The sequence below is a fragment of the Pomacea canaliculata genome, linkage group LG6, assembly GCF_003073045.1.
Source record: "Pomacea canaliculata isolate SZHN2017 linkage group LG6, ASM307304v1, whole genome shotgun sequence".
Taxonomy (NCBI): Eukaryota; Metazoa; Mollusca; class Gastropoda; order Architaenioglossa; family Ampullariidae; genus Pomacea; species Pomacea canaliculata.
This window is the reverse complement of record NC_037595.1, coordinates 23,435,050-23,460,569: the sequence shown is the minus strand read 5'-3', so window position 1 is coordinate 23,460,569 and position 25,520 is coordinate 23,435,050. Positions and strand designations below refer to the sequence as shown.

The 25,520-nt window shown below is 40.1% G+C and overlaps 2 protein-coding genes across 2 annotated transcripts; one reads left to right on the top strand and one right to left on the bottom strand.

Annotated features, from left to right (window-relative positions):
- The first annotated feature begins 259 nt into the window (after nt 1-259).
- On the top strand, nt 260-8,627 carry LOC112566959 (pyridine nucleotide-disulfide oxidoreductase domain-containing protein 1-like). The gene is made up of 14 exons (XM_025243389.1): nt 260-386; nt 1,238-1,318; nt 1,844-1,960; nt 2,201-2,272; nt 2,858-2,914; nt 3,652-3,725; nt 3,962-4,125; nt 4,624-4,679; nt 5,099-5,228; nt 5,327-5,436; nt 6,301-6,423; nt 7,166-7,303; nt 7,563-7,635; nt 8,014-8,627. The coding sequence occupies exons 1-14, from the start codon at nt 312-314 to the stop codon at nt 8,187-8,189; spliced, it is 1,446 nt and encodes a 481-aa protein (XP_025099174.1). The 5' UTR covers nt 260-311; the 3' UTR covers nt 8,190-8,627.
- Nucleotides 8,628-13,063: 4,436 nt separating this feature from the next.
- Nucleotides 13,064-21,397, bottom strand: LOC112567058. Its single transcript, XM_025243552.1, has 2 exons — nt 20,730-21,397; nt 13,064-15,450 (listed from the first exon to the last, which is right to left on the bottom strand). Exons 1-2 carry the CDS (start codon nt 21,065-21,067, stop codon nt 14,547-14,549), a joined length of 1,242 nt encoding a protein of 413 aa, XP_025099337.1. The 5' UTR covers nt 21,068-21,397; the 3' UTR covers nt 13,064-14,546.
- Between the last annotated feature and the right edge of the window lie 4,123 nt (nt 21,398-25,520).

Here is a 25,520-nt window from a genome sequence, read left to right as displayed (position 1 = left end):
ATTTGCATGTTTTCTCTACACTGGAATTCAGAGTGGGTTAGCCGAAACACAACGAGATATACGAAAGGTCTGCAGGTTGCTGCTGCAAACCGCAAGGTCTACTCTCCACACCAAACACATCCTTTCATTCGCCTATGGTGTCTGTGGACAATGTATTTATTATTATTGTTGTAACATTGTGACATATCGAAGGGAAGTCACTCTGTAGCATTGTGACATATCAAAGGGAAGTCACTCTGTAACATTGTGACACATCAAAGGGAAGTTACTCTAGGGCTGGCTGCGCAGGATGGTTGGAATACGAAGTAGCCATGGCTCATGATGTTTACCACGCGAGGTTTGTAGTAGTTGGAGGAGGAATTGCTGGTGTGACGTGCGCTGAAACGGTAGGTGTTATTTAATAATAAAATATTTTACAAACCAGGCTAGCACCAGTGAGATAGTTTTAGTTGTCATTGACTCGATGTTTGGGTTATATTGTCGGAGAATAATATTATGCATTATTGTGTGCACTGTATTGATGATATCAGCATGACTATACTGTGTTGGAGGTTCAAGTCAGAGGGAGCTTTCAAAGCTCGATTAAAAGCACTATTAACGAGTTAAATTTCATTCAGAAATAAATCTCGGTATTTGTCAGTTGTACTATGACTTTTAGTTCATGTTGTTAACTTACAACTCTGTGTGTGTGGTTTTTTTAATTTCATGTCTTCAGCAAAATAGATCACATTTTTTTCTACGATTAGTGAGGGTTAATATGTTTCACTAAGTAATTTCACATAACACTGATATGTCATATATGAGTGTCTATGATGAAGACAGCTGCCCATTTGTGCAGAAAAGCCATTTGATTTTTTCCCAATGTATTGTCATTTTGTTATATAAATAAAATAATAAATGTAAGCTTATGTTTCCTGAAACTGAGATAAGATGTTACAGAAGCAGCAAAGTTAAAAGTAAAATGGGCCTATGACATATTAATCATAGCAATACTAATATCATACTAATAGCTAATTAATAGTCACAAAGGTGAATAGAAAGAAAAGACCCTAGAATCAGAATTTACACACACATATATAGATATATGTTTATTAAGAAAGCATATTCAAATGCTGTACTGCAGCACGATGAAAGGAGGCTGGGGAAAAACATGTATGCATTGACACAAACTATCACAACCACAATCACATTTATGCATGTTACCTTTTCAAAATATTTTTTCTTTTTCTACTTGCAGTTGGCTTCTGAATGCCCAGAAGAAAAAGTTTTGTTAATAACAGCTTCAAACTTAGTAAAGGCCATTAAAAATTATGAGCAGGTAAGACTATAAGAATTTGTGCAAATGTGAAAAATATATTTAATGCAATAGAAGTGATACAAGAAATTACAAGCATTACTGAAGCCTGATACAAAAGAAATCTACTTTGAAAAAAATTAACACTTATTCCGTATATGTTAAAACACTATATCCATTGTATTTACTGCATAGTACTTACCACTATTGTACTAACAGGAGAGTAATCAAAGGTTGCATGACAACTCTAGCTGATTTTCAAAACCAGTCAGTTAATAAAATTCTTATTAAAACACCTTATAAAATGTTTATATCTTGTGCATATGCAACCTCGTATCCCTCTCCCCACACCTGCTGACATGCACAAAATCAAAAGAACTAAAGACAACTAAACTTTTAAGGTTTTTAGAGGTAAAGCCAGTCTTATGAAGCTGATCAAGAAAATGTAATGCTTTCTAATATACAACTGTGGTTCCATTATTTATTTATCGATTTTCATGGCTCTAATAAAATCTGTTTATCTGGGAACTAGTTTTTCATATTTTACAGACATCAAGAGTTTTAGAGACATTTGATGTGGAAGAGCAGCCATGGTCACAGTTGGAGTTTAAGTCAGGTATACAGGTGTTGCAAGCCACAGTCAGCAGCCTGGCTGCACAGGAAAAGGTAAAATCAAATGACACAAAATTTCTTCAGCTAACCAGCAAACAAGTAATAAATCTGTATTTAGTTTTCGATCATTTTACTTCTTCTCTTAATATCATTTCAGGGCAATAATAAGAACAAGAAAGTAAGCTGCAACTGCCTTAAAATTGCATGCCACAAGATCAGTATTTGGTTCCCTGTCAGGCAGAAATCGTATCATTATTGTAATTTTTGTCAGCATTGTGTTTCGGTCATCTGCAGGTTGTGTATACTTCCTGTGGTAAACATGTGCACTATGACAAGCTCTGCATTTGCTCAGGAGGTGTACCAAAGGTGGGTTTATGGCTTAGATCCTGTAATAGTTGTTCAATACTTCAAGGTCCTGACCTCAGCTATATTAGAGTGTATCCTTGAAGAGAAACATGCTGCATGAAGGTACACTAGTATGAACACCCTCACAAATTTAGTAGCTGCAACCACAATTCATGAAACATTTAAAGAGTATTTACTAATATAAAAAATGTTTTATATGGAGCTTTATCTTTGTGCTCATATAGTAAATCTAAGTGAAAATAATGAGTTAACCTGTGTGCCTTAGTAATATCAGAGGAGACTGATGAGAAAAGAATTTTTAAAAGATGTATTTCTGAAAAAGTATTTTTGCTAAATATTTTATAAGCACATGCACCGGTATTTTCCATGCATGCTTTCCTGCATTTTCACAGCACTTGTTTTTTGTGTGCTTACACACATGCACATATACAGACAACCAAAGTACTCATCATACTATTATTCATAGCTATTAATCATAGACCTTGTTGTTCTCAAGGCAACATGTCGTAGAATATCGCTGTCCTTAAACAAGCCACCTTCATTACATTTTATTCTCTTATATACAGCCGCTTCGCATTTTTGCAGATGGTCCCTGGAAATCATCCTCTTGTTGTTGGCATCAGAGATACTGAAAGTGTAAAGGTGAGAACCTTTGTTTCATTAGTAAGAAGCAGTGGATTTTTGTCCACATATGTTTTTGTATATCTTGTTATTTTCATATAGATTTTATAATCATCCATCTATTAACCAATACCAACTGATCTCCAAGCAAACCAGCCCACCCATGGAGCCAGCCAGGTGATATCTGTTGTGGGGTGGAAGAATGGGGAATAGAATATGATTACAATGTTAGCCTTAGTGTGCCTTCTGGGCTGATCCTGCATGGGACACTTGATCGATTCTTTCAAGTTTGCCTTCCAGTTCTTCTGCTATGTACCTTGGTGTCACCTGCCTCCACTGATCCCTGGAGGACTGTTTTCAAGAGAGTATTGTGGCAGGTGGCATGAACAAACCAGACCTGTGTATATGCATACACATGTAGATGTTTGTTATTCATAGGGGAGCGTGAACCATTTAAAGCTTACAATGAGAACTGCAGTCCAGAAGACTATCACAAAAACTGTATACATTTTCAGCATGCTACATGGTTTTTAGTTTTTAGCTAAAATAAATTTATCTGAGGTACAGAAAACTGAATGTTACCTTTAAAATCCCAAAAGGAGCAAGATTGCCACATATAAAGTTTGACGGAAATCTGATTACAGCAGAAGTTTAATAATAAGGCAAAAACAGTTCAATGATAATTCTTTGACATGCAGTTTGAAATTATTTCTAAACTAAATCATGAGCACTTCTTTTGTGCCTTACGTATGTTGCAGGATTTTCAAAACAAACTGGATCATGCTGAAAGAGTCATCATTATTGGAAATGGTGGCATAGCAACAGAACTAGTGTTAATATCCTACCATTTGAACATTTATTGCTTCTTTTTTAGATGCGGGATCTTAATATATATTCTGAGTTTACATAAAATGATGTATTTTAAAATTAAATGTTTTTGTTAATATACATTCCGTATATGTATTTTGTTATGGGTGTGTGTTGTGTGCAAGATTTAGCCAAGGTGTTTGTGCTTTGACTTACCCATTTTGCTCATACAGTTACCTGTTCAATGCTTTTCAATTTCAGATATGAAATAGAGGGCTGTGAAGTTATCTGGGCTATTAAAGACAAGTCCATAGCCAGCACCTTTGTAGATGAAGGGGCAGCACAGTTTTTCTTGCCACACCTCAACAGCGAGAAACAGCAAGCTCATCAAATTGTAAAGAGGCAAAAATTCTCCATAGACCGCTGTAAGTGTGCCTCTTCTTTGAATGGTTTGTTCAGATTACTGAGGCATTAATAATGGAGGCCAGTCATTTATAAAACTCATCAGTAAGAAGCATACTGGCATAAATTCAGCAGAAATAACAACAATGTTCATTTATGAGCATCACTACATGGAGGATAGGAGCAGCTAAAAATAATCTTTCAAAGTAGCAATTTATCATCACCTATTTATTATTCAGTGCTTTAGTGCATTTAGCATAAAGCCTTAGCAGAAAGAGGAAGAGTGTGATTTGGAAGACAAAGAAACAATTCAATTATTTGCTCCTTGATCTGTGCTGACCCAATGGTTGTCAGGGTGGGTAGATAGACTCCTTGTCATGGAAGCCTTTTGTTTCTAAATAAAATTAAGAAGTCAATCTTTTTCATGCTGGAAGGTCCGCCTATTAATTTTGACTAACTTTGTGTGTTCATTTTCTCCTAGCTGGAAGATGTTCTGCAGCCAAAGGATCATTGGGTTCCAGGCAGTGCACTTGGGCCTGATTGGGCAGCTGGACAGTGCATGAAAGGTGTCAAGCAAGTAGGTAATAAGTTTTCATCAAAATGAATTATATTTTTCATTTTCATACTGGTAGAAAAGAAAGAGTTTAAACATGAAATGATGCCTGGTGATTCAGAACAGTTTTGGACAATCATGAATCCAGCAGTTTCAGCTGCTCCTTATACTTTGAGGAATTTTTATTTAGTGAGAGTGCTTTGGTAAGTGATGAAAGAATCTTTATCAGAAAATTAGGGTTCATCAGAACTTGAAAACGCTTCTATGTGGACATCATGTATGTTCATGCATGTCTTATATCATTAATTGGGGAGAATATTTAGAAAAAGATGAATAAAAATTGTGTATTTACTAGTAATTTTGTTAATAATGGGTAGGATCATATACCAATAAATTTGATCCTTTGTACAGTGCAATGTGCCATTTTATTGTTTTTTTTTAAGGAGACATCACATCATGTTTTCGTCAAGTACGAAGTTGAAGTTAGCATGGTTATGTCCCCTGAAGAACTGGCCAAAGCAGGGCTGTCCTGCCAGACTCCAGATTTGTTCCGGAAAGGGAATAATAAAGAAGGTATAGTTCTGATGTTGTTTTGATAGCTTACCATTATTGCTATTTTCATCGTAATTGCTGTTAATGCACATGTTTAGTGCCTTTATCTATTTTTGCAGAATGGCCAGTTTATGTGCAGTTGACCAATAACTGTGTCTATGGTAGTGACCTTGTGGTGAGTGCCACAGGAGTGACTCCAAATACACTGCCTTTCTTGCCTGGCAATAATGTGAGTACTAGTGGAAATGTGTTTGCACTTACTAAGGAGAAACTGGAATAAATATGTTAATTTTCTTGATGCACAGTAATGCATGTAGGATGTGAATAAAATGTAGGAAAAAAGTAACGAGGCAAGTGAAAGCAATGGACCACTAGCTGAGGTCACCTGCAGAAAACTTCAAATAATAGCACTTTTCTCATACTGGCAAAATCAACCGATACAACTTTAGTAAAATGATGAGTTAAAAGACATACTGTACTGGTTCCATAATTGTGATTTTTTTTTTTAAAATCTACGTTTATTACTGATGAACAGATATTTCGAAATGCTTTGTTATTTCTGGCCTACCTTTATGTGACATGTTTAATACATAATTGTTGCTATGGAGCGTTTTAAATTTTGTTGATATATTGATTTTAAAACTGATTGGTACCTTTCATCTTGCCATAATTATTTTAAAGAATGCAGTATTGTCCCTTTCTTTTGCAAAATTGGAATCATTCTAATCATTCTTGCACTTTAACTATGCTTCCTGAATCCTGTAGTTTTATTTAAATTAATTTCAATCAGTCAATCTTTATTGTCTGCACCAGGCATAATCCAGAACAGAAATTTTTCTTTTGCCTATCCATCACAAAATTTTAATAATACAAATTTATACATTTGAACATAACTAATATGTATATAAATATATATAAAACGGCATTTAACACCCACACACGCCTATATTCTCTCACACATACACATGCACTTCATCCAATGCATCAACGTGTCATCTCTGGATTTTTGTTTTTGGCTTCAGTTATCTTTTGTAATATTCATTTCCTGGTGCCTTACAGTTACTGATTTTTTTTTTTTCATTCCGCTTTACAGTTTGAGGTTGCTGAAGATGGTGGTCTGAAAGTAAATGAGAACATGATGACGTCAGTACCAGATGTGTATGCTGCAGGGGATGTTTGCTCAGCTTCCTGGCAGCTAGCTGATCTCTGGTTTCAGGTATGACCATGATCACCATTCCTGATGGAACATAAGTACACCAAATCCCTTTTTCAAGAGTCTTGTCATTAAAGCTTAAATTGATAAGTTGTCGTGTCGTTTTTTTACTTCATTTGGTAGGAGTGAGGTGGGTCTTGAGGAAGATCTTTAATGTTTGCAATATAATGGTCATCACATTTGAAACACACAGTGATCTACTTGACCAAGCCAATTTATTTAGTTATTTTTAGTTTTATTTCAAAAAGTTATTATATCACATACGCTTCTGCTATTTAATTAAAAGTTCCGTGTGCTTATTTCTTAATAGACCTCTTTGCATGACCCATTTGTGAAGTACCCATTCACAACACAATCCTACCACTGTATAAACATTTATAATGAGTTTGTGATTTTGTAGAGATTTTAAAATGTTCGTTAACAGATAGCCAAGGGGTTAGAATATAAGGCCGAAAGGACACGCTTCTTAGCTGCTTCAAAGACATTTAACAAAAAGGTTCACTCTCTAAAATTTCGAAGACAGATGGCAATCACGGCGCGCAAGGTTGCTCCCTCTTCGACGAAGTAAACATCATTAGCTGCTCAGACAGGCAGCGCCTCTAACACCTTAAAAGAGCATGGGACTATCTTTATATTTTTTTCAAACTGTTTGTAGAAAACTAAAACTTTGCTGCAGGCTAGCATGGGAAGGGCTGTCATAAGGTTACTATTACTGTAAGTATTTATTTCAACAATTTGCGTGCAGATGCGGCTCTGGACACAAGCCCGTCAGATGGGATGCCAGGCAGCCAGATGTATGGCAGCAGACATCAGAGGAACGACTGCACCACTTGACATTTGTTTTGACTTGTTTGCACATGTTACAAAGTTTTTCAATTTTAAGGTATATGTGAACATAAGAAGCCTTTAATACGTTTAGGTTATTAGACATGGAGAGCACAGTAATCCCATGAAACACGACGTGTAGGACAAAAGTCCAGAGCTGCTGTTTTGCATATGTATTTTAACAGTTTATATAAACAATAATGTCTGGTATAAGAAGATAGTTTGAGTCTATTTCTTTCTTATCAATTTTACACTCGCTACACAGCCTTTACTGAGAGACAGCGTAACAGTGTTACACTAAGTCGTGCATGTTACAGGTTGTGCTCATTGGACTGTTCAAGGCTCAAGGTCTGGGGAATGATTACGAGTTACTTCTGCGTGTTACCAAAGGTTTGTTTTTAGTGATAGTTTGGATAGTTATGGTTTCACGGGATTAATATTTGGAACTGGATTTTGAAAAGGGGCTTAATTGCATCCCATGGGATTTTTCTTATTAAAGGCACATGAAAGGAAAGATCTTGTAGAGAGTAGTGGCCATAGGCGCAGGGCACTGTAAGTGGTTCATAGTGTCAATAAAGGTCAGCAAATGAAATGCAGAATTCAATCCATCCTAACTCCCATTCCCATACTCCGTCTTCTGCCAGGTTTTGCGGTCGACCAATCCGTCACGTCACCTCCCCTGACACCTGAAGCATTAAGTTAAAAAATATGTGAATGTTTCATTCTGTTTGTTCATACTGATTGAATTGCCCTGGCATCTGCGTTCAGGTGAGGAGTACATCAAGGTGGTTCTTCATGAGGGCAGGCTGGTTGGAGCTATTCTGATAGGTGAGACAGATATGGAAGAAACCTTTGAGAACCTGGCTTTGAACAGAACGGACCTGACTCCATTCAAGGACCATCTTCTGGAACCTGGCATTGATATTGATGACTTCTTTGACTGATGTAGAATCAGTGTAAATAAGATGGGAAGAGACATGTTCAACAAGAAAATTTTCATGACGTATAGTGTGCTCTCTTTCTCCAGATGCTTTTACACCTAAAGATGTTGAAAATAAAATGGTAAGATTGTAAGTGGCTTAACTAGCCTTTCTTGTGGAAAATGAGCACATCACAAAAAAGGATTTCAGTTTTAGAAACATTTCGCATATTGTGTATTTTACAGCACACCATTTGCGAATATGTTTTATTGGGGAGCTGGTCTATAGCAGATTCAAGTCATGCAACTCCAAAAGTTCAAGCCTAGTGGATGTGAATACCTTGTGAAAGAGTTGCGTCCCATCTGAATTTACACGTATTCAGGACCGAACCTTAAAAAAAATGGATTTTGTGTTTTGCGGAGTATACAATGACGAAGAACGTATAAATAAATTTACATTTCAGTTTATTTTCTTACTCTTTTATAAAAAAAAAGTCGTTTAGCATAGCTTACCGACAGCATTTCCATTTCTGCGTTTGGGTTATTCAGTGCAGTCTTGCAGTTCTTTATTAGTCATGGTGTATCAAGGTCCATATCACACACTCCGGTAACTATTGCGCGTTCTTTCAACAAAACAAAAAGTTGCTGTGAGCTATCCAAATTGAATTACATGTATATTGTTTTAATTTTGTTCTCTTTTTTTCTGAACTAAGAACTTTCGATGAGACAACAAACATTTCAGAACTCATCTATGTTAAAAATCACATTAAGAAAGATACACCAATCTCCAAGTGTGACCATGCGGGCAACGAACGTGGAACTGGGTGGGGTGGAGGAGAGGGGGAATACCATAAAGAACACAAGATGACAATGCACCAACTTCCCCGTAGGGAAGTTATAAATCTGCTTCGGAATTTAAAACTTCACTAATCGGTCATAAACACCTCAGAAATCAAAGCATCCAGTATTTCAACACATAAACCGGTAATGTTCCAAAATACTTCTCTGTAAATCATGAATTAAACTTCTTTGAAAATAAACAACAACAGTACAGTATACAAAATCTTACTTCTCACACCTAGTTGTAATCTAAGACTTGTATTTACATTGAAGGTGTCATCATCAAACCATCGTCTCATACTAGTCCCGTTTAGGTTCTGAAAGAAATGTCTTTCCAATGAGACACGTGGAAGTTAACTCAAGTGACGCCGACGCCACAAGGTCCCGTCGGAAGGTGCTTGACCAGCGATGATGGTGGGGTGGAGGTTTTTTTCAAATGGATCCGCGGGGACTGCTGTCATTTCAGTCTTGTAATCCAGTGACGCGTTATCATGTTTATGCTTTTATTAGGGCTATCCTAAATACGGGGCTAGACTAGAGATCCTGTTCTTTCTCATATGCAGTTTTCAGCTTCTACTCTGTTTCCTTTCTATTTTAGCATTGGAATTGTTCTTTTTTAATTATCTGTGTTTCCGTCTCTTAAGGCTCTTCATTCCACATCATCATTCCCACTAAATCTTGACACTCCATCCAGCAGCCTTTTCTTCTTACATTCGTGGCTATTGTTCCAATAGGTAACCACTTCTATGACTGTCATATGATAGCTATAGTATAGTATAGTCGAGCGGACACGCGGAGGGAGGGACAAACGCAGAATAAATCACGTCTATAAAGATGTCCTTCAGCGGTGCAACGACAACATCTTCCGTCAACTGCAATGAAACATCTGCAGGATTTTTGTCTTTTCTTAGAATTTTTGTATTAAGCGTGGTGAGTCAAGTTTGGCCGGGGAGCCGCCCTTTACAAGCTCACTGAATATTATTTTATTTTCTGCTGGATGTTTGAATCTGTGCCACACAGGATGTCGACAACACTCTCTGAAATGTCAGAAATGTGTTTATTGACTACTGCGCTAGCAGTTTATATTGTTGTATTGTTTTCCTAAAACACTTTAGCCTACGTTAAGAATGGGAAAAGGCGCTATAGAAATCACCTTTATTATTATTAGTAGTAGTAACTTTCTCGGTGCCATGCCAGCTTGTTTTGAATAGTGAGGTATAAATATTTGTTACACGATAAGGTGTTGGCACCATTTCAAGTCTTGAGACATGCCTGTGCCTGAGGTTGCTGTAAATATCACTGAGAAAAACAAACAACACCACTGACTGGTGTCCTAAACGAACGCTTAAAGATCTGCCATTCTCTTTTCACCAGTGACACAGCTTCAAAAAAGAAGAAAATAAAATCAGACTGACTGAGCACCAAATCCTTCCCTAAGACAGCTTCTGACCTGAAAATACCGAGTGGATAGATCACCACTAAGACGTGATTCTTACATCCTGAATGCCACCCTGGACTGTTTACTCGCCATAAAACCACTTTCACGAAGCAGACACACCTGCACAGACCACGCCCTCCCAGGGCTTTATCCACTGCTGGGACTAATCACTCTTTGTGATGTGACAGATTTTACTGCCCACAATTTGGGCCATTATCATGTTATTATTACACGTTGTAAGTGCACGTATTTCTTGGCACAAAAGTTGAGCATGTTGGCGCAAATACAAGCTTGAGTTTTCAAGGGTGCGTTCTCGCAAAAGTGTATCTACCCTTATAAACTCACAGGGGTTGTGTGTGTGTGAGAGAGAGAGAGAGAAAGGGATAAAACATCGACAGGAAGTTTGATGGCACATGGAGGAAATTAGGCAAAATACTAACAAAGCAAAGCTCAAAATAAAAACCAACATACAAAAAAGTATACTTTTGTTTTTAGTAAGATCTTTAACCATCAAGCACCAAACATTTGTGTCCGATCACTGTTTCATCTCCTTAAGAATGCAGGCATACAAGGACTACTATATCCTGTGCGATACAATATTTAATCATTTTTTTTCACATATTCTTGCGTCAACAATATCATAAAGTAATGCAAAACCTTGCACAACTTGTGTTCACTGAAAATGATTTGGCTTCGATTGGATTGGCTGGTATTGTTTGCCAAGTGGGATCGAGAGAACGCTGAATGTGTTGAGTTGGAGCGTGCTTGAGAGTGTGTATCGTTGAGAACCAGAAAGGTGTGGCTCGCCACTCTACTGCCCTTAGTAAACTTCGTCCAGACTAAATACAGGGAATTTATCTGTACGACTATTAATCATCCTCTTCAGGAGCGGTAGTCCTGCAGCGAGAAAAAGTCCTTTCCCTACGGCAAATGTGGAGTCAAGTTTCAGAAGCAATAAAGCGGCCTTCAGACCTCGTGGACACTACTTTATGGCTGTTTACCTGACAACACCTTTGCTACCGCTTTATTTATGACGGCTCTAGGGGCAAAACAACATGTGCGGGGTCTGGATCCTGCTTTATAACTTCAGAAACAAGACGCTTGTCCTTGAGTACCCCCGTTGCTCCGGGGCACAGACTTCCCCTCGCTTCATTACTTCATTACAAAAATTTATTGTCTCTCAAAGAAAAATATGTTGTCTACGTGATCACGATGCACTGTCCACATCTGGCGGAAACTTTTAGGTTACTTTACCCCAGGGAATACTTGCCTCTAATTTATAACTGAAGTCACATGAGTCTTTACACCGCTTTATAACTATGGAGACAAAACTCTTGCCCTTGACTTAACGGGTGAACAACGGGTAAAGAGGGGGTGGGTAACAGTGAGAAAAAGTGAAAAGCAAGAAAAAATAAGACTGAAAGACCAAAGAACTGGATAATTCTAACAGCCACCTGCAGTGGCGTAGAAACCAGGGGACTGGGGGGAGGCAGCTGCCCCCTCTTCAAAGATACTGGAGAGAGGGGGGGGGGACAATAATGTGAGCGTCATTCACTTTCAGCTGTTTGGCCATTGTTTAGCCCCCTCCTTTTCTAAAGATACAAGATACAAGACATCTTTATTGTCTATGGTCGCAAGAGATATAGAAATTTTTCTTTGTTTAAAGCCGAATATCTTCCTACGCCACTGACCTGCTGGGATGAAATATCAAGAGAGAGAGACGAAGAAAGAGAGAATGTGGGAAACTGAATGAATCCCAAACACAAGCTTATGTAGAAAATAAACTAAGACCCCCCAAAAACAAACCAAAACAAAACAACCACCCCTACCCTCAAAAAAATTCTCACAGGCCCTTGGGAAAGACCTACAACTTGAAGACTGTTATCACTGCACTTCAGAAAGCTTGCCGAGACTTTCATTGCTTGTTGACACGATAATTCGAGTGGCTGAGACTTTTTAAAGCCTCATTGTCGCATTCTACGCAGTGTCTGGACGGTTTTATAACACTAACAGGTAAAAAGCTCATTGGTCGTGTCTGCTGTCACCAAGGAAACTTGATCCAGCAGTCTGCAAGTCTCCGTAGCTCTGCGTATCTCTCATTTCATCGCTGACTCGGGCTGATACAAACTCACCTCCTCACGGGCCCTGGCATCACGAGGAATGCCTTCATACTCGCGAGGAGAATTCCAACAAGTACCTTTAGGCTAACCCGAGAACACAATTTTTTTTTCAAATTAATCAGGAAAGGTAATTATATGTTATAAATTTCAAAATTAGAGCGAAAAAAATGTATCCTCACAGTTTTCAAATGGGCAAGGAATGTTAGCAGGCGAATTTTCAAATGTTATTGATGAAGATGAAGATGAAGATGATATACAGCGCATGATCAGCTTATGAAGCAACATTGTCTCAGCGCTTTAGACAGGAACGAGACATGGACAGGACGCAAAGAATGGTAGGAATGCACTAGTGAACAAAAGAGACAGATAAAGACAGAAACCTTAGAGAAAGAAAGATTGTGATCAGATGCGTTGTTTGTAATGTTTACATCACGCAATGTTTCCTTTCGTTAACCAGCCATTCATGTCTTTATCGACAGATGGGATTTACAAGAATGAAACTTTTTTTTTAGATTATTTTTTATTTCTAGAGCAACAGCATCTTTTTTCTTTTGTTTCTCTGGCTTCCCTCTTCACTCATTCACACTCACTGCACGCACATGGAAACAGACAACGCGACATGAATACTTACGCACCTACCTATATACACGTGTGTACTTGTCGGACAGGTGTATCTCCCCGAACACACACTCACAGTCTCTCTGAATACCTAGCTATCGGTGATATAGTGAGCACACAGTGAGATTGTTTCAATGTTTAGTGTGCGTGCAAATCGAGACATCGGTGTCTCCACCAAAGTTTCCATGAATATCTCGACGATCCGAGCGCTGAACGCACCTCAACCCTGACAACGTTCTCAGGTGACCTCGCCAGACACTTTGAAGTCCCTAGGGACACACAACCTGCTGCCAGGTGCTTGTAAATCACGTTGTCAGGCAGACGACAGTAAAACTGTTTACTGTATTATAACGGGCTTTGTGATGACCTGACTCACTCGTCATTTCTTTATTGCCTCAAAATGAACTGAGTACGAGAGCACTCCTTGAAGTCCCTGACACATTTCCATGACATCTAGTGAAATATGGTGATAGAGCATGTTGTTTACAATAAATAAAAACAAAGTAACAAGCTGATAAATCTGTTCACCTTTGTTATTGTTGTATCTCGCTGATATTTATAAACATTTGTCGCGGCCAAGTGTCATCAAGGGTAAATCACTTTTCTAATGACGGTTCGAAAGGCATCAGCAGCATCCATGAACAAGTTATGGTGACTTATCTCCTCTGCGCATGTCCTTCAGTTAGAAAAAAAGACTTTTGTGATAAGTATCACAATAAGCATTATGTCAAACGCATGTAAAAGGTGTGATCGACATGTAGTTGGCTAAACCACAAAGCACCATGAAATATTTTTAAAATAAAACGTGATGGATATTAAAAAAAAAAACTAAAATATGATCTGACAGTTCTGGTGTCATGTCCAATATTATTCCATTGTTACTTTGGCAAAGATTGCAGACCACATTTATTCTGATGGCCAGCATTTTCTTCTCGACGTATCAACGATAACCGGGTACGAAATGAATTCTTTGTTTTGAGATTAGCTCACATGACTATTATTTTTTTCTGTTTTTATTGTGTGTAAATCTCTTTGAGCCTTCGGTGGTGGAGTTAAAGCGCAATATAAATCAACTTTATTACAAAACAATTTTTAAAAAAATAAACAAGTCTACTTTTTTGGTACAGATTTTTTTCGTCGTAGACAGATTTAGCCTATTTCCTGTACATTATTTATTTTATTTTTGGGGGTCAAGCTTCGTTTCTCTTGCACGCTTTTAATTCTTCTGACAAGTCCTGGTGCAAATCGCAGAACACCAATGTCTTTGACAGTCGGGACACTAGGAGAAAACCAGCGATAATGATGCAGCAAAGCCACAGTCTCGTTCACCAGAAGCGTGGTGTGATGGTTGAGGAATGTGTGGACTCTATGGATGCCCATGATTTTCACCGCCCGGGGATCCACGATGTTCTTGGAGCGGTCTGGCCATATCTGCACAGTTCGCCTTTGCTTCAGGAGAAAAGTGATGTGAAGCTGATTGGCTAACTTCAAGTCTTGGGCAGTTAAATTTGTCACATTGTCCCAGAGGAACACGCTGCTGACGAAGGCATAAGCCCCAGGGCTGGCCGAGGACGTGGAGTGCTGTGTCCTGGAGGTGTCGCCCCAGTCGTTGCATTGACCTTTTGCGTCGTCGCATTGACCTTTTGCGTCGTCGCATTGACCTTTGGGTCGTCGCATTGACCTTTCGCGGAGTTCTGAGGGCTGTGACCAGGGCATCGTTCATGTGTGTGAGGGAACCTTTCTGTGAGGAAGCCAGAGCCGAAGAGTTGTAGTTAAGCTGCACATCTCGGATGAACTCCGACCAGTTTTTGTGGTACTTGGGAACGATCATCTCGTCGAAGTCCATAAAGACTATGAAATCGCTGCTGTTGCGGCCGTACAGCAGACAGTCGTTGATGGCCCCCATCTGCGCCTTGTAGTGCACGGGCTCCGGGGGGTCGCGCCATCCCTTGACCTCCAGGAAGCCCGTGCTGACGTAGTAGCGGAGGACTTTGTCGACGTCGGCGCCGATGCTGGTGTTGTAAACCACTGCGTGCTCGGCGCCGAGGATCTGAGCCAGCTCCAGGTTGTGAACGACCAGGTTGGCGTCGTTGAACTCCCTGTGAAGGGGGGAGAAGCAGATCAGGAATTTCCAGCGCCGTGGTTGCGGATACTGGATGTGCAGCTCGCTGGTTGTAGAGTTGTCCCCCTCTAGGTTGAGGGTCACCTTAATGGGACGTTTGTCTTTCGGCGAGTTGGGCAAAGGGCAGTTAACTAGTGCGGGGGCGAAACTGGAAAAAAGGAAGAAACAAAGAAGCCAAACTTAAATCATGGAAAATAAATTTACAATGTGAATATCTTGGAAACCACTGGTTGTGCTGAAAGCACTGATTAAGGGGTTTCCATTAATTATTGAAATGAAGGTACATGTACTTAATATCAACAAGTTTACGTTGACTCAAACTACCATCAGGACAAGCAGACTGTCAAGGAACACATTGGTTACCATTAACCCCCTTTTTAATATGTCAACTGAGCTTTTAAAAGTTTCATCCTTTTGCTCTGTGTTGTAGAGGTATTCCCTCTAAAGCTCTGGATATACATGGCTACATATGAATCTACCCGAGTCAGATTTTTTGTGTGTGGATAGAACCTGTTCTCAATACCATCAGTTTAATAATCTTCTATGCACTGTTCGCCATTCTGCATGCATTAAGTTGTGATGTCGCGTAACTGCTCTAACAGTCGGACAAACACACAACCACTCGCTCGGCCAGATATGGCGCACGACGTTCCAGTCGAACCACAGCTGAGCTGAGACCACACAACACCAACAAAAACAAAATGAACGGTACAAAACAACAAATTTATTGTCATACACACATGCACACCCAAACTTAAAAGAGAGAAAAAACTGCACTGTGCACAGGCGAAAAAAAAAAAGATAAATGAAAACAACAATAGAAAAAGAAAACTAAAGGTGAGGGGGAACACAATACCCGCACGCACTGAGGGGTAGCTCTGGGAAATAAGCCTATCTGGTCCGTCAAGTGTTTCACAGTCTCACTGCAGCTTGCCCTCTGACCCTGTGCAACGTTCCAGCCCCTTCTTGTCTGTCAGGCACACCCCCGAGGCTCCTCTACAGTTACGAGCAGCCAATGTGTCACGTGGGTGCTTGCTCAAGAGTTCGCACCCTCGCAGCTCCGCAGGAAGGCTTGGCCGCACCCGGGGAGCACAGCAGGGTCACGTGTCCAGGCGCCGAGAGGATGATGAGGGCGCAGGATAGACGGGCGGACAGATAAAGACGTTGAGAAGTATAAGGGACGGAGATTAAGAAACAGAAGAAGAAGAGTACGGCGAACCCGGGTAGAAAACAGTGCACACAATCCTCCATCACCAGGTGGCTCCAAACAAATAAATTAAAAAAAACCCTCTTCCTCCAAGTCCCGCCCTTAGCTAAAGCTACTAAACATGCCTCTCCTTAAAAACTTGCAAACAGTAAATGCGGGTGCGTGCCACGACCCAGACATCGTATTTCTGAACAAACAGGGGATCTAACTCTGGCCCATGTTTCACACTCGCAACGTGACCAACACAAAAGATCTCTAACATAAAAAAAATCACTCTCTCACACTTCAGTTTGGAGATCAGAGCCCATACAGACGAGATAAAAGCGGAGCCCCCAAAAGAAAGAACGCCCGCTCACCCAAATGGCTGGCGACAGGTCGACCGGACTATCCAGGGTCTGACACCGTCCTGCGCCATACTGGAGGACGACTGTCCAGAAGCGGCAGAAAAAACGCGCCAAGGACTGTGTGCGCGGAGAGAGAAAGGAGAAAAAAAGGGGGGCAGAAAGGTGAACGAGAGGGGGTGTTGTCCGTGACGAGGGGTTAGAGCCTTGGGGTTCGCCGGACGGATAAGTCTTTGGAGTCCCCGCAATACAAGGGGCCGAGGATAACCGACGGGAAACACACGTGTCTGTCCCGTCACATACGCGCATGCGCTGTCTGTCCTGTAATGGAATTCTTTATTTGTCCCTAAAAATGTTTTGTTATTGTTATGATTCATTCAATACAAGCTCCTAAATTCATTTAACTTAGAGTTCTTCGCGCGGTTACCTTGGCAGGGCCAGACCAAATGGCCGGAGGTTCCTCATCTCGGTTTTCACATTATCTTGGATTCGGACCTGCTCTGATGTAGCACGCGATTCATGCACTGGAGTGAGGTTTTAGAGGACCTGCTGATTGCAGGTAAAAATTTCCTACTTTTGAAATTAGATAGTAAGTAAACGATTGTACAGAAATGTACAGAATATATTTTCTCTATCAGAATATGTTTATAACCCCGACGATTCGGCGAGGTCATTAACCTTCAGGAAAATGACCTACATATTGCAAAGACGAAGGTCTCTGACAGCAGTTTTATAAATAAATGAATGGCATAGACGACTTCAAGTGTCACAAACATGTTGAACGAACTGTGTCTCACCTGGGATATAGAATGCTGAAGTACTTAGTCTCAGTAAAATCTTTATTCCGGTCAAAAGTTTCAATTTTTTTCTTTAGAAAAAAGCTCTCTTTATTAGAGAATGTCTTTAGATCAAACAGCAATATGCAACAATATCTGTCATTCACACGGCGAATAATAAACTGTCAGGGCCGCCAAAAGCCAGTACGGGCCCTGGGGTAGACGATCTCTCTTCCCCTTGTAATTGTAATCGTAGAATATTTTCTCAGTGTATAATACCAGGCCTACAGCTCTATTGTCAGTGACTGCATTTCATTCAGTAATGTAATATAGACTGCAAACACTAGGACAAGTGTACTAGGATCTACATCACAACTTAAACACGGAGTTGTTTACATGTGAGCGGTTAATAAATGAGGAAAACTGACATTAAAGGATTAAAGTTGTAATACTCCGCTCCATAGAAAACATTCCCAGAGTGAGGAATGTTATAGTCAACCTTTCTTTGAAAGAAAAGGAAAAAAATCCACTGATCAAGACCAACCCCCATTCTCATCCACGGGTCCGAGTACACCAGACCCTCCTGCTCCCCCCCTGTAGTCAGGACTGGAAAATGCACGCGCTCTTCCTCATACCACTGAACATGTCAACCACGGATAGGTTTTGAAAGAAATGGATACCACAGTCATAGTCTATTTAGCTCGACGAAATGAGAAGAGCAGTGTTTTCGACACAGTTGAGAACACTTGGGGCTCTAGAATTCAATTCCTGCTTGTCAAAACGACTTTTTTGGTCCACAAGCTAGGTGTAACAAATTTCCATAGTCAAGTACATAATCAACAAATGAGAACTTTGGTTGTCTGAGTATTTATGGTGTAATGACATATGTTACAGGCTGCAATACAAGTTGTCGTGAGCAGCATCGTTAGAAATAAGACGATGTAGCAATGTGAGGGACGAACACAACTGGAACATAAAATGTCATGACATGGCCTCTTTGACATTTAATTGAACACAGCTGAGACAATAGTTCAGTCACAAGCGCTGGAAGTAAAACCAATTTCTAGCTAAGCCATTAATTTTTCAATGCCACGTAGACCAAAGCTTTCTTCTCTACTAACGTTATGTATAATTATGTAATATAAATAAAAATACAGTCCTATGACCTTCGGTCGTTGGGGAGGGAGCTTTAGAAGCCACTTTTTTCAAATTTTTTTCTTTTACTGGTACTAATCTCCTCTACTTTCTTTCGTAAACAAGTCGAGCTATCGTTCAACGGTTGAACTGGTACACGGACTTTTCGCCGACGGACGTTTCGCCGCCGGACGTTTCGGAGCCGGACGTTTTGCCGACCGGACGTTTCGCCGCTGGACGTTTCGGAGTCGGACATTTTGCCGACCGGCGTTTCGCCGCCGGACGTTTCGGCGCGGGGCACTTCATTTCGGCATTTCAGGAGGGACCTTTAGCCGAAGTCAAGTGTGTGACGCCCCTTAGCTCACACATTTCTCTCGCCATTGTATCAATGTATCAGTGAACTCTCTCTCACTATCCCTCCTCATGTCAACCGTTAGCTCACACATTTCTCTCGCCATTGTATCAATGTTTTTTCTCAAAGCTGTTGCGCATAATCTGTGACAATCAAAGTGAACTGTCTGTGAAGTCTGTGTGTAAAATTTGTTTGAAATAAAGAATTATTGTGTAATCTAGTAGTTACTTTCATTCTTTGAGAAGTAAGTAAGCTCTCTCTCTCTGACATAATGCGGCGAAAAGTCCGGTCGGCAAAACGTCCGGCTCCGAAACGTCCGGCGGCGAAACGTCCGTCGGCAAAAAGTCCGCACACGGTTGAACTATCTGTGGAACCAGTCGGTTATTTCCTGCAGCATGTTCTCTCAAGTTTCACCACGGCAATCTAAGGGCCATTGTTAACCACATAAACACCCGAAGCTTCAAACCCTTCTCTGTTTCCAGCACGGTTGATTGCGTTCCTCAAGCCCAGGACAAGGAAGAATGTGGGTCGTTGTCGTAAAAAAATAAACGCCACGCTATTCAGTCGACTGCCACATCGACAAGTAAGTAGACTGGCGACACATGATCCGACTTCCTACCCACTTCCCTCCTCCAACCCCCAACCCCCCGTGCTAACTAAAGACAGAGCAAACAGCGTCAAGAGGTCGCGACGGTATGACCCCTCGTTGTGGGGTCCTGATGAAACAATAAGACGACCCATGAAGTCCTGTAAACTGTTGGAGACTGCACGCTCCTGTAGGTATCTGATTTCTGTTCTGATGCTATCGATGTCCACATTCCTGACAAAGCGGAAGGTTAACCGCTTTTATCTCCCGCCAGTATCCACCTAGACGGACCTAGTGGGGTACATGGGTGGAATACGTATTGTTATGCCAGGAAGAGAGAATGAAGGAGAAACAGCATTTCAGATTAAAAGGATGTGATTGGCTACTTTTCAAGAAGATAAATATCATACGATTATACCATTAAAATATAATTAAAAATGATCGCAAACATTAAAAGGAAGTATGTTACTTTCCGTACATTATATTAGAATGTTCTGTTCAGATTGTCTCAGTTAGTTGCTTGGCCCAGCGTATTTCATTTCTCACATCTTTGCTGAGTCATGTGCAGACTGCGTGTGACCAAACTATCAGTGAACAGTACAATGTTTTAATAAATATTTATATAGTACGTGCAGGGAAGTTGTGGGATGTCTACATTTATAAAGTGCCACATTCAGCCATCAAACGCTCCAACACCGTATTTCATTCTAAACAAGTTATTGAAGAAATAACAGAAAGCAAGTTTTGTTATAATCTTTTACAGAATAATTCAGTTGTCCAAGGTTGAATCATCTTAAACAGAATTTCTTACTTCCTGTTCTCTTTCCGGAATATAAATGTGGTATATCTGGATTTAATTTTCCGAGCATGCAGGTGATAGACATGTCCATTTCAGAAAATACCGAATGGAGTGTAAATGATTTTCTGATTAATGAAATAGTAATTGATGACAGACAATTAATTAATCAGGGAACTTCATGTAGTTGTCATTATTCTGACCATTTTTTTAAAAAATGAGTAAAATTCCTTACGCGAGATTGTGATGATCTGGCAGTATGCTCAGGGTACCGTTGACCATCGTCGCCCAGTCACTCTGTCCCACACGAGAAAGGAGCAAGTTTTTGGCAGGCATCGTGAACCGACATCGTACTCTAGCACCACTACCATACTGAGTTCTATTCACGATGGCCACCACCGCGATCGACGAACGCTGCGACGAGAGGTCGACGTGGGCCGAGTAGACGAAAAACGCACCGTCTCGACCTATTGGCCGGAAGTCGACCTGCGTCCCTGACAACGTCGGCGTTGACGATCTTGGCGCGTGTAGAATAAAGAGCAAGGTGAGTTGCAAGGAAGACAACAGTTGCATGTTGACGATGGTTCTTTTCCGTCTGAGCTTTGTGTTGCACGTGTGGCAGATGACTGTGGAGCTCTGAGGTAGTGTGTCGGGTGCAAGACGCCTCCTGACTACCAGACTGAGCGAGTCAGCAAGCTCGCGGCGCAGTTTCAAATCTCGTTGTGATCACATTGTTACCTTGTAGTTACCTTTTAGGAAGTAATTCAATCCGGGCAGTGACGTCATGGGTATTTTTTTCAGGTAATAGAAGGCAGCCAACCATTTTCTTCTTCCTCTTACTACCCGGGGGCTTTAGAATGCTCGACTACTTTATTCTGGGTTGAGTTACAAAATCTCGCCAATCAAATGCAAATGTGTTGAAATAGTACACTTGCTGTTTTCCAAGCTGAAGAAAAATGAATAAACACTTCTGATACTAACAGAAAAAAAATTAAAAGAAACTTGCGAAATATCATTGACTTTAGTATGAATAATAATTTTCAACGTGGTCTTCTAAATGATAAGAATCAAAATCATAAAGAAGAAAAATTGTATGCCTTTAGATAATTCATTTTTAACTTAAAAAGGTTAAAGTTCATTCAATCATCTATCACATTTTCCTAAATTTTCGTTACATTTGCTATGAAGATTGCAATTCAAAGATGCTAACTCTGTTGGCTGTTTTTATTACTTTGATTTGTATCACAATAAATTTATTTGCAAATGGAAAGTGATCATAAATATGGTCCTTCAGAGAGCAAACTAAAGCGACTAAACTTTTAAGGTATAAAAAGTAAAACGAAAAGTGAAAGACTTATCCCTCATCATCTGAAAAGAAACATTCAGCTTCAGACTCAAAATAGAAATATTTCTTCACGAAGTAACGAAAACAAAGACCTTCTCTCAGTCCAGTAAGAACAGTAATGGCGAAAGAGAAGGAAGCCACAGGATCTTTTATCTCCTTCCTCTTCGATTTACTCAAATATTTTAAATCTTTTTGCGCGCTTGATTGCGATTGTCTACATTTTAAACCTGTTCTAAAGCAATAAAATGACTGTTGATGTAACTTTAACAATAAACTGAGTTGCATTTTATAGTCAGCGAGACTTGACATTGTATTTTCCAAATCGAGGGTGTCATATAGTGAGAGCAAAACTCTGAGGGAACGTCTGATGACCGAGCAACTAGTGCAACTTAAAGTGCAGGGCTTGGGATCGGATTCCAGTGTGGCGAAGACCTTTTATTCCACCGCACGACCTTTACTTTTACGACCTTCGTTCCGCTGTCTTCGCGTTTGTGGATTTTATTTGTCCTTGTGTGCTCGTTGGTGTGTGGCGTGGGAAACATTGGCCTCATGTATCTCTATGTCCCCGTACCCACAATTCCATCTTCGGTGACTGACCTATCAGCGGATCACTTTGCAGACTTCAAGTAACTCAAGCACGGTCTGTGGTGGAAGTAAAACTATTCTTCCCTGGGATCTTCCTCTCTGCAACTCAAGCCGCGCCATCTTCCAACATTAACCAGTCGCGTAGCAACCAGGCAGGATGGGGGACAGCCTCCCCCTCAATAAAGATACCGAGGATGCAAGAATGTGAAAGTTGTTCATTGTCAGCAAGGAGTTTGTCCCTTGACCAATTATTACGCTTTTTCATGTGTTTTTTTTTTTTATAAAAAAACCTCTTCTCACCCGCGGTCCATACATGTGTCCTGACATATATGTGCCTGCTGGTTACATCGTTCCACGGGGCCTGTGCCAGTTAAATCACTAAAATGGTCTGTGAGTTTACTCAACAGTCTATGCAAGTAAAACAATGTCCCCACCACAACTCCCCAAAAAAGCACGAAGCAAAATCCAATAAAGAAAAAAACAAAACAAAAACAAACAAAATTAAAAACAACCAAAACTACAAACTAAAACTAAACGAAACCCCGAGAAAAGAATATCACAATAAAAAAACCAAAAACCAAAAATAAAAATAAAAACACAACAAAGCCCTTGACCGAATAGTGGTGATGTCCAGTCAACAAAAATGAAACATCTAAGACTCTGTTGAGCGCAGTTTAAGGTTGTTGGACAATACAAACAATACATTCCTTTTGTAGCTTTGAGCAAAGAGGTTAGTGTTGTTGAACGAAGCAAAATCACATCCACTTCTGTGACACTGACATGTCGCTCGTGAACAGATGTTTTATTGACATGTAAACAAACACTTGAGGTCAGACAGTAAGAGGTACAATAGCTGCCTGTGTTATTATGCTTTGTTTGGGAGGTTGAACTGGGTATTTTTGTTTAAACTTCTTGTCACTAGACCCACCTGCCATTCCCAGTGCTTCCGAACATCTATAAACTCCATTCTCCCCTCAACCACGATTTATGATTCACACATACATATAGATAAAATACATAACTAAAAAATAAACTTTAAAATACCAAATATAAAAATATAAATATGTCAAGCACGAGTGTAAAATGAAATAAGAGGCATCCACAGGTTTAAAATACTTTAGATGGCAGTTACAATGTCGCCGACCGCTGTGACACCATGGGGTTGATGGGAGGAAGGGTGATTGCTTGCTGAGGATCGCTAGGTCTCGATATTTCGAATTCCTTGCCTAGTATTCCACCTCTACAAGCTAGCTCTGTATGTGGTCTAGCTCTGTGAAGTGCTCGAACTCTGACCTTTCCTTTTGTAGCATCTAACGCTATAAAACAGTTGAAATAATATTAGTTTAAAAAATGTGTTTACAGCCACCTGAAAGTGCAGAGTGTTTTACTTCCCGCTAGTGACGTATGTTTTCTATTTTTTCGAGAAAAATAAGTTTAAGACCTGAGGAAGTTTTGGCCATAATTTTCAGAACACGAAAACGCTTGGACCGTGCATGTAATGCACGATATGTGTTTGTATATGTTGCAATACGTTTTTATTGGATTTTGAGATAAAAGTTTTGAAGTTATATATATATAAACGTTCGTGTTGCCTATATGGCTACCGTGCCGTTCTCCGAGTTCTATCACTAGATAACAGCGGATGTACGTGCCAAACAGGAACACCTGGATTATCAAATTCCCTTAAATCCCGCTTAATACCTAAAGCTCACTAGCTCGCCCTTTGCAGCCATATTTATTTGACAAGAAGCTCCAGTGTCTACGTGTCTTGACAAGAGCAAAGAAGACAGACAAAGAACATTACTGTCCCATTTACTTCGGAAGGGAATAGTGGGGTAGGAGCAGTGCGATAGGGAATATAACTGCCATCACGGGTAATATGTACACTCAGGAACAGCAGTGTAGCCTGTACCCTCAGGAACAGAACATGCAACACGTACAGACACGTACACTCAGGAATAGAAAATGTACCCCAAACACTCACGAAAAGAACATGTAACCTGTGCACTCAGGAATAGAACACAACGCAAATCTCAGACCTAATATTTGTTGGATGTTACCATAGAAATGTGTGTTTGTTGTTGTTTTTTTTTTGTGTGTTTTGATTACCTCAGTATGGTTCTTAATTTAGATTTTACCCGTGAAGTCAGCATTAAAGGTTCTGCAGTAGTCAATGCTTAATTTTTCCCAACTTATTCATTGTCCCGAACCAATGTTTAGAGGGAAATGCTATTTTGAAAACTTCGATATATATATTAAAAAGAGAAAAATCCCCAGAGTGAACAATGTTACTCGACCTTTCTTTAAAAGGAAAAAAAGAAAAAAATCCACTGACCAAGACTGGGCCCCCATCATAGCCACATATCAAGTACTTGCACAGAAAAAAAAAGACTTTGCAAACTCATCCGATCAAAACTAACAACAATAACATCAGTTAGGCTCGTAAGCCTCAGATAATTACATGTTATTGAAACACCTTTCCTGGTTGTCCGGAGTAAAAAGCAATTATTGCTGCCTTTTCTACCCCTGAAACCGGGGACAGAACATTAGCAATTCTCGTGTACATCGGTCGAGTAATAAAGTAGACAAACCAATAGTTGAAGGCCTTGTCGTGTGACGTCTGTGTAGGTCTGTACAGCCAGGACGATAAATCAAATGGACTAACGATGATGCGCGAGAGTAGGTGAACAGAGCTGACAGACCGCTCTTCTGAATTGAAGGATCTTTAGGTATTGAAGGGCAGCTTCCGGTTTCTTTGTTTCGAACTCGAATTTGCTCTAGCAAGAGCTTCTGAGTCCATGTACCAAACGGGAATATCACTGAAATACTCTGGCATGTAGACTAGCGAAATAAAATACATGATATCGAAAGTTTGTGGAAAGAAGAAAGGAAGAGATGTGATTGAAAGTGAGTGTGTGTGTATATATATAATACATTATTTATTGTAATTTATGCATTAAAAAAATATTTAAGCCACGGAGCACGTAAGCCGCGGTTAAGCAGTTTGAACCTCAGTCACCACGGCTTAATGACCCTACACTGTAGTGTACAGTTCTGGTCTCTTGGATAGACTTTGCACATATCAAGAGATCATAT